This window comes from Myotis davidii, unplaced genomic scaffold (genome assembly GCF_000327345.1).
Source record: "Myotis davidii unplaced genomic scaffold, ASM32734v1 scaffold1983, whole genome shotgun sequence".
Classification (NCBI taxonomy): domain Eukaryota; kingdom Metazoa; phylum Chordata; class Mammalia; order Chiroptera; family Vespertilionidae; genus Myotis; species Myotis davidii.
Genome location: NW_006293962.1, coordinates 199049 through 207271, shown reverse-complemented (window position 1 = coordinate 207271; position 8223 = coordinate 199049). Strand labels below are relative to the sequence as shown.

The 8223-nt window shown below is 49.9% G+C and overlaps 1 protein-coding gene across 1 annotated transcript in view; it reads left to right on the top strand.

Annotated features, from left to right (window-relative positions):
• Positions 1-8217, top strand: part of ZMYM3 (zinc finger, MYM-type 3) — a 14094-nt gene extending 5877 nt beyond the window's left edge. Inside the window, 15 exon segments of the mRNA XM_006767941.1 lie at positions 64-246; positions 484-656; positions 835-1000; positions 1639-1736; positions 1817-1979; positions 2249-2361; positions 2470-2644; positions 2827-2973; positions 3632-3735; positions 4052-4220; positions 4534-4685; positions 5288-5402; positions 5912-6166; positions 7398-7515; positions 7609-8217. Coding sequence (XP_006768004.1) covers positions 64-246; positions 484-656; positions 835-1000; positions 1639-1736; positions 1817-1979; positions 2249-2361; positions 2470-2644; positions 2827-2973; positions 3632-3735; positions 4052-4220; positions 4534-4685; positions 5288-5402; positions 5912-6166; positions 7398-7515; positions 7609-7801 — 2324 coding nt within the window. The 3' untranslated portion in view covers positions 7802-8217.
• Positions 8218-8223: the final 6 nt, after the last annotated feature.

The window sequence follows — 8223 nt, the reverse complement described above, 5'->3', positions numbered from 1 at the left end:
TGACTAGACATCTGTCTTAAGGGGTCCTTCCACTTGGCTCTTGCCAGGTCCCGATGTCACAGCACTCTCCTCCCTGCCCTGTGACCCCATCTTAGGACCAGGTGTTCCAGTTCTGCTGTCGTGATTGCTGTGAGGACTTCAAGCGGCTTCGGGGTGTGGTGTCCCAATGTGAGCATTGCCGGCAGGAGAAACTCCTGCATGAGAAACTCCGTTTCAGCGGCGTGGAAAAGAGTTTCTGCAGCGAAGGTAAGGAAATGGAGAAGGGGTCAGAGGCCTTGTGCCACACAGCAGGGAGACTGGCAGAGAAAGGATGAGGGCTTGGGATGCGATCTTGGGGCAAGGGCCTTCTATTCAGGATGCTCGGGCCCCTGTCCATCCTAAGGCTTTGGGCCCAAGAGACTGTTGGGGAGAGCTTTCAGTTGTACCACCTTGAAAAGGTAGGTCTCACGGTCATGAAGATCTGTGTCTCTGGACTCTTTCCAGGCTGTGTGCTGCTGTACAAACAGGACTTCACTAAGAAGCTGGGACTGTGCTGTATCACTTGTACTTACTGCTCCCAGACCTGCCAGCGTGGAGTCACCGAGCAGCTGGATGGCAGCACCTGGGACTTCTGCAGTGAGGACTGTAAGAGCAAGTACCTGCTGTGGTACTGCAAGGTAAGGGGGAGCAGAAAGGGTAGAGATGGCAACAGGCTGTTGTGCTGTGATCAGGTGTGAGCCAATCTCCAGGGAGGGGGCTCCAGCTGACCAGCTTCCAAAGGAAGAGCTTATCCCAAGGCAAAGGGCTCAGCATGTTTTAGGGATGCAGGTCTGATCATCCTGTCAATACCCGCAGGCTGCCCGGTGCCATGCCTGTAAGCGACAGGGGAAGCTACTAGAGACCATCCACTGGCGCGGGCAGATCCGTCATTTCTGCAACCAACAGTGTCTGCTGCGCTTCTACAGCCAGCAGAACCAACCCAACTTGGACACCCAGAGTGGGCCCGAGAGCCTCCTGAACAGTGAGTCCTGGGCAGGAGGCACTTTGTTAGAACTAGTCTGGACTCTAATCCTGGGCCCAGCCCCTCTCTTCTTCTTTCATCTCATCCCTGACCAGAGCTCATAGTACTGTGCTTTCTTTTAGCTTCTGGACTGCAGATACTAGGGGTAGTCTTGTTTAAAGGTTTCCAGAGCTACCTTCCACTGATTTTCTATAACGGATGTATTTTTAGGGAATGGATACCAGGTAGGATGGGGCATGTTGGGACTGTGGTTAATTTTCAGAGAGAAGGAAGCATCAGCATAAGCTCTGCCTTTAGTGAAACTGAAGGCCATTACTGTTTCAGGACTATTATCCTGGCCCCTCTGGGGTACTCCAGCGGTACCAAACTCCTGAGGGCCATGAAATGGAAGAGCTCAAATTATGGGTCATTGGGGAAGCTTAATCTTTTTCATTCTCTGTGGCAGCCAGGGCAAAAGAACCTTCCTGGCCACTGTGTCTATGGCCTAGAGAAGACTAGGCCTGGGGTGGTGAGGAAGAGAAATTCTAGACTTCCTGTTCACATTTGATGTATCTCTTAATGAAGCTCTTCTGGAACAGGATGATGAAAATGGAGAGTTGGTCCCACAGCAGAAAACATTCATTTGTTTTGATCTACAGGTCAGTCTTCTGAGGCAAAGCCCCAGACACCCTCTCAAACCAAAGTGGAGAACAGCAATACAGTGAAGACCCCAGAGGAAACTGGGAATCTGGGCAAGGTCAGGGCAAAAGCCAAGGGGGAGGATGGTCTCAGAGGAGGGTCTAGCAGTTGGTGGCACTAACATTCCTTTGTCTGCAGATCCCTGTGAAGATCCGGTTGGCTCCCACTGCTTCTACTCCTCCTCCCTCTGCACCACCCCCAGCCACGCCCCGCAAAAACAAAGCTGCCATGTGTAAGCCTCTGATGCAGAATCGGGGGGTCTCCTGCAAAGTGGAGATGAAGTCCAAAGGGATTCAGACAGGTGAGTGAGCCAGGGTACCTGGATACCACAGGCTTTATTTTATAGTCCGAGGCCTGCAGCCCTGTGCCTAGGAGCTAGACAAGGGGGTTTCTTAGGTGGATGAAGTATCATGGATATGGTTGTCCCAGAATCACAGAGTTGACTCTCCACCTTTGATGCAAGGGCAGTTTTGTGACAATGAGCTTTGGCGATGACAGGCAAGTATCAGGTAGTGGGCAGATGTGACCTACCTAACGTGGGCTCTGAGAAGACCCCTTTCTTGTCAGCAGAAGAGTGGAAGCCACAGGTGATTGTGCTGCCCATCCCAGTGCCCATCTTTGTGCCAGTGCCTATGCATCTGTACTGCCAGAAAGTCCCAGTGCCTTTCTCAATGCCCATCCCGGTAAGTTTCCCGTCCAGAGTTGACCCACCACTGCCCCTTACTCTCACCACCTGTCCCTCTCACCCACTGGGTTGGTTCTTGGCATTTAGTTGGGATTTATGTCTCTAGGTGCCTGTGCCCATGTTCCTGCCCACTACCTTGGAGAGCACAGACAAGATTGTGGAGACCATTGAGGAGCTGAAGGTGAAGATCCCTTCCAACCCCTTGGAGGCCGACATCCTGGCTATGGCAGAAATGATTGCAGAGGCTGAAGAGTTAGACAAGGCCTCATCTGACCTTTGTGGTATGCCATGGACAGCAGCAATGAGGGGGCCAGGGTTTTACTAGTCTGTCTCTGCCTAAGTGGGTGGGAGTGGTAACCTTGGTACCTAGTGGGATGGGAGCGTGGTTGCAATCAGCCCCTGAAAGCCTGTGAGGGAGCTAGGTAAGAGCTGCAGTGAGTAAGCCAACTTCTCTTCCTCCCAGATCTTGTGAGCAACCAGAGTGCAGAGGGACTTCTTGAAGACTGTGACCTGTTTGGGCCAGCTCGAGATGACGTTCTGGCCATGGCTGTCAAGATGGCCAATGTCTTGGATGAACCTGGGCAAGACTTGGAGGCAGACTTCCCCAAGAGTGAGTGGAATTCAAGGCATGCCCACTGGGTACGGTAGCATTTGTGCCATAAGGAAAAGAGTGTGGTTTTTTTTTTGTGACCTGGAGCATGACCCTAACAGTGCTCCTTGTGACCAGTGACAAAAAGCTGTCAAGGGAGTAGAGGCAGAGATACTGGAATAGATGCACGATCTTACACTTGAGTCTTGTTTTGTTTTATTTATTTATTTTAAATATATTTTTATTAGTTTCAGGAAGGAAAAGAGAGGGAGAGAGACAGAAACATCAATGATGAGAGAGAATTACCGATCGGGTGCCTCCTGAACGCCCCACACTGGGGATCAAGCCCGCAACCTGGGCATGTACCCTGACTGGGAATCGAACTGAGCCACACTGATCGGGCTTGTTTTGTTTTAATTGTGGTAAAACACATAATATGAAATTTACCACATTTGAGTGTGCAGTTCAGTAGTGTTAAGAGCTTTCCCACTGTTGTGAGTTTTTGCATCTCTGTGCCTCTGAGCATGTTCTTCATCTGGCTTTTCTGGTTCCTACTGAGTGCAATTGGAGCTGTCTGAGAAGCTTGTTTCAAGTCAGGTGTGCAAGTAGCAGGGGTGGGGTGGGAGGGCTACAGTATTGAGATCTTAAAAATCGGTTTGCTTCCTTTAACCTCTAACAGATCCTTTGGACATTAACCCCAGTGTAGACTTCCTCTTTGATTGTGGCCTGGTAGGGCCTGAAGACGTGTCTACTGAACAAGACCTTCCCCGAACCATGAGGAAGGTGAGGGCTGGGACTGCCGTATCCACAGAAGAGTGATGGAGGCTCAAAGGGCTAGGGATGGGGTGCTTTCATAGCCAAGTCAGCAGCTTTAGTTTAACCTTCCCTGGCTGACCGCCTTTCTCCATCATTCAGAGCACAAACTTTGCTCTCTCCCCAGTTCCCAAAGTCATCAGAGCTACCCCTGGGGCTCTGTGCTTCCATAGCAGTGTTCTTACATCAGTCCCCCACTCCCCTGCTGATAAACACTGTCCTGACTAGTTTCCATGGTGTTCCTGACCTTATCTCCTTCAACCCACCTCCTTTCTTTTCCCTCCAGGGTCAAAAGCGGCTGGTGCTTTCAGAGAGCTGTTCCCGGGACTCCATGAGCAGCCAGCCAAGCTGTACTGGACTTAACTATTCATATGGTGTCAATGCTTGGAAGTGCTGGGTGCAATCAAAATATGCCAATGGAGAAACCAGCAAAGGTGATGAGTTGCGCTTTGGCCGTAAGTACCCAGGGGAGGGAGGCAGGATGAGAGGAGGAGGGGAAGGGGAAAGGAGCAGGGCTGTGATTCAGCTGAAGATGTCTATGAATGATAAGGCTGTCATTATGCAAGGGTGTCCTGTGAACATTGGGAGGAGTTGCAAAATAAGGGGAGATGCTGTCTAGATTTCAAGGCTTAGGGCTCTTTTGGTAATTGGTGGTTTGTTCTGGAGCTGGACATGACTAAGTGATAAAGGAATTAATGGTGGAGCTAAATGAAATTCTCAATGTGAAGTTTTCTTAATCCTATCTACCTTCACTACATATCACTGCAGCGAAACCTATGCGTATCAAAGAAGATATTCTGGCCTGCTCAGCTGCTGAGCTCAACTACGGTCTGGCCCAGTTTGTGAGAGAAATCACTCGACCCAATGGTGAACGATATGAACCTGACAGCATTTACTACTTGTGTCTTGGCATCCAACAGGTACCCCTTGCACACCACCTCAGTTGTAGTCACTCTCAACCCAGCAACACAGCAGGCAATGTCCCAGCAGAAATGATTCTGTCCACTCCCTGGTCCTCACTTTGTCTGCTATCCTGAGCAGGCAGTCTTTTGTCTCCTACTCCAAGCAGGACAACACATGTCAATACTCCTCTAAAATAAAAGCTGTGTCCCAGGACTGTTGGCCAAGGAGCCATCTTCATTGCTCTCTGGGTCCCCTTTGTAATCCTCAAACCCATTCCAGGAGGGGAGGGATGGGTAGAGCTGGGCTCCTCGGGTGGTGGAGTAATGTTTAGGACCCACTGGGAGAGGTCAGCCAGGCATCATTACCTGACAAGGGGTCTGTGCTTGTGAAAAAGCTGCTGTGACCCATCTCCTCCATGCCTCCTCCTCTTCCAGCCAGGCCTTGGTGCCTCAGAGTTGTAGGTATACCTGGCGAAAAGCACTCTGGGTCATGAAATCAAGCAGCTATTTACCACCATCTCCTAATTGTCAAGGTTGCTGTGCCTGGGGCCTTTGGTATCACTGTCTTTTCTCTAGGACCTAGAGTCTAGCTTTATGTGTGTCTCTTTTTCCTTCTCCAGTACTTGCTGGAAAATAACCGAATGGTGAACATTTTCACGGACCTTTACTACCTGACTTTCGTTCAAGAACTCAACAAATCTCTGAGTACCTGGCAGCCCACACTCCTTCCCAACAGTAAGGGACAAGGACTTAGCAACCCCTATACCCTTCACTCCATTCTTCAGAGACACCATTCCAAAAGTCCCAGGCTATTTGATCTGTTACTCTTCACAGAGAGTTTGAGGGCAGGAGCATGTAGCTGGGTGCCTTGGAGTTGAGAGCTTGAGGACACAGAGCCCCTGTCCTTGAACATGAGAAGGGGATCAAGACTTAAGTCTGAACAACTATTTCTGGAACCACAAAAGGTGGCCTGAGTTTGGGTGGTAATTGAAAAAAAAGAGAAGTTGTGGGACTCCTCAAAGTTTACATCTACCTGCCTATAACGTGTGGGTGGTGAGAGAAGCTCCAAATGCAGGTGGAAACTATATAAAAATCCATCTAGTCCTATTGTGTAATACAGCAGGGTGTCAGGGTTTTATGCACAGTGGCAACTTACTAAACAGAAATGCTTATGAGCAGAATGTCTGGGATCAGGGCTTGGGTAGTTGTTTGCTCCTGACTAGCCTCTCCTTGACCATTTGCAGATACAGTGTTTTCCCGAGTGGAGGAAGAACACCTCTGGGAGTGTAAGCAGCTGGGGGTCTACTCACCCTTTGTCCTTCTCAACACCCTCATGTTCTTCAACACGAAGTTTTTTGGGCTGCAGACGGCTGAGGAACACATGCAGCTCTCCTTCACCAATGTAGTGCGGCAGTCCCGCAAGTGCACCACCCCCCGGGGCACCACCAAGGTGGTGAGCATCCGCTACTACGCTCCTGTTCGCCAACGGAAAGGGCGAGGTATGAGGCTGCCCCTCGTTTGCTTTCCTCCCTCTCTGTTCTCATCTTCCATGCTCCACCTTAATTACTAGGTGGGCCCTTTCCTTTATCACTGTCCTCCCTATGCTTCCATTCGTACGTTTGCAGAACAAGTAAAAACAGCCAGTCCTTTAACCTGATGATTAGTGGTTGTTGCATAAATAGGAGGTTACCCAGCTGCCTGTTTCCACCTTTCCTCATTTCAAGGAAGTTGACTTTCTTGTCTACTTTTGGCAGGGTAGTGGACAGGTGGGAAGCTGTTGGGTGTGTGGTCTGTGGGAGAAGTTGACAATAAGACCGTCATTCCGTGGTTTTTTGCTGTTGGGTATAACAAGAACTGCACCTTGATTTCTGTTCTGGCCCTGAAATCCTAACCCATCTGAGTGCAGTTCCTATGGTTCCTTCTTGGAATCTGAGCCTCTACCTAGACTAGTTTAATGGGGTCTAGGGCCATCATGCTTTTTTTTTTTTTAATCCCAGAAGGTAAGTCCAACCTTGCAACAGGGCAAGATTGTAAAGACTTGAACAATGTGAATGGGGTAGGGGGAGTGGGTTACAGAGCATCACCCTGAAGTTTGGCTGGTGTGGGGAGACTTACAGACTCTTCTGCTTTTTTCTTTACTAGTGGCCCAGTGCACGAAATTCGTGCGGGGGGGGGGGAGCGATGGGGGAGGGGGGTAGTTCCCTCAGCCCAGCCTGTACCCTCTCCAATTAAAAAATTGAACCGCTTTCTTATACCTTACACCAAACAGCTATTGCCCTTAAAACTCCTCCTCAGCCCCCACCTTAGGTTCTGACTTCACAGTTCACTCAGATTAGGTTCTGATTGCTTGGTTTTTATGCCAGTCAGTGTCAAAAGCTCAGCCTCCTAGGCAGCAATTGGCTCCTCGCAGTTCACCCAGATTTGGTTCTGATTGGTCAGTTTCTATTCCAGTCAGTGTCAAAAGCTCCATCTTCTAGGCAGCCATTGGCTCCTCACAGTTCACCCAGATTTGGTTCTGATCAGTCGGTTTCTATGCCACGCAGCATCAAAAGCTCCACCTCCTAGGTAGCCATCTTGTGATGGCATGAGGGTGTGAGGGTTAATTTGCATATTACCACTTTATTATATATGATGAGCCTGTAATATGTGTCCTGAGGCCTTCCTGAGTGCACTTAGAGTGGCTTGTTGAGACTGCTTTTAACAAGTCTGAGTCATTTGCCTCCTCTACAGACATGGGTTCTGGGAAGCGGAAGAGAGAAGATGAAGCCCCAATCTTAGAGCAGCGTGAGAACCGCATGAATCCCCTCCGCTGCCCTGTCAAGTTCTATGAATTCTATCTCTCAAAATGGTGAGTTGGCAGGTTTGCAGGAATGGCATTAGCATGGGGACTCATGGGATCCACTTTGCCTCAGTACTGATCTGTCCCACCCCATCATTGCAGTCCTGAAAGCCTCCGGACTCGCAACGATGTGTTCTACCTGCAACCTGAGCGGTCCTGCATTGCCGAGTCACCTCTCTGGTACTCTGTGATCCCCATGGACCGAAGCATGTTGGAGAGTATGCTCAATCGCATTCTAGCTGTGCGTGAGATTTATGAGGAGCTGGGTCGTACTGGGGATGAAGACCTGGACTGAACCCATCTGTATCCATCTTTCACACCAGTGTCTGGCTTGTCACCATGTCCCACAGGGCGACTGGCCCAGGAAACCAATGCTACTCATTCTGAAGGGCCGTGACTGCCCTTTTCTACTCATCCATTCCCTGCCTTCCCTAGGAACCCCTGGCTTTTACCTTCTTCCAAACTATTTGACAACCACGGGTCCCCAGTCCTCTCTACTTGAGGGCTGATTAACTAGTGATAGGCAAAAACCAGCTAGGCCATTTTCTCTGTGCTTCAGAGTAAACCCCTTCTGCTGGGGCCAGACTCTGGATGGAGTGTTAATAGCTCTGGTGATCCTGTTGGCTTTGGGTTTCCTGACCCATCCCACGTAGGTAAAGCCCCTTGTTCCTAGATTTGGCCAAGGGAAGAATTCAGCTGCCTTCTCTCCTGTGCCCA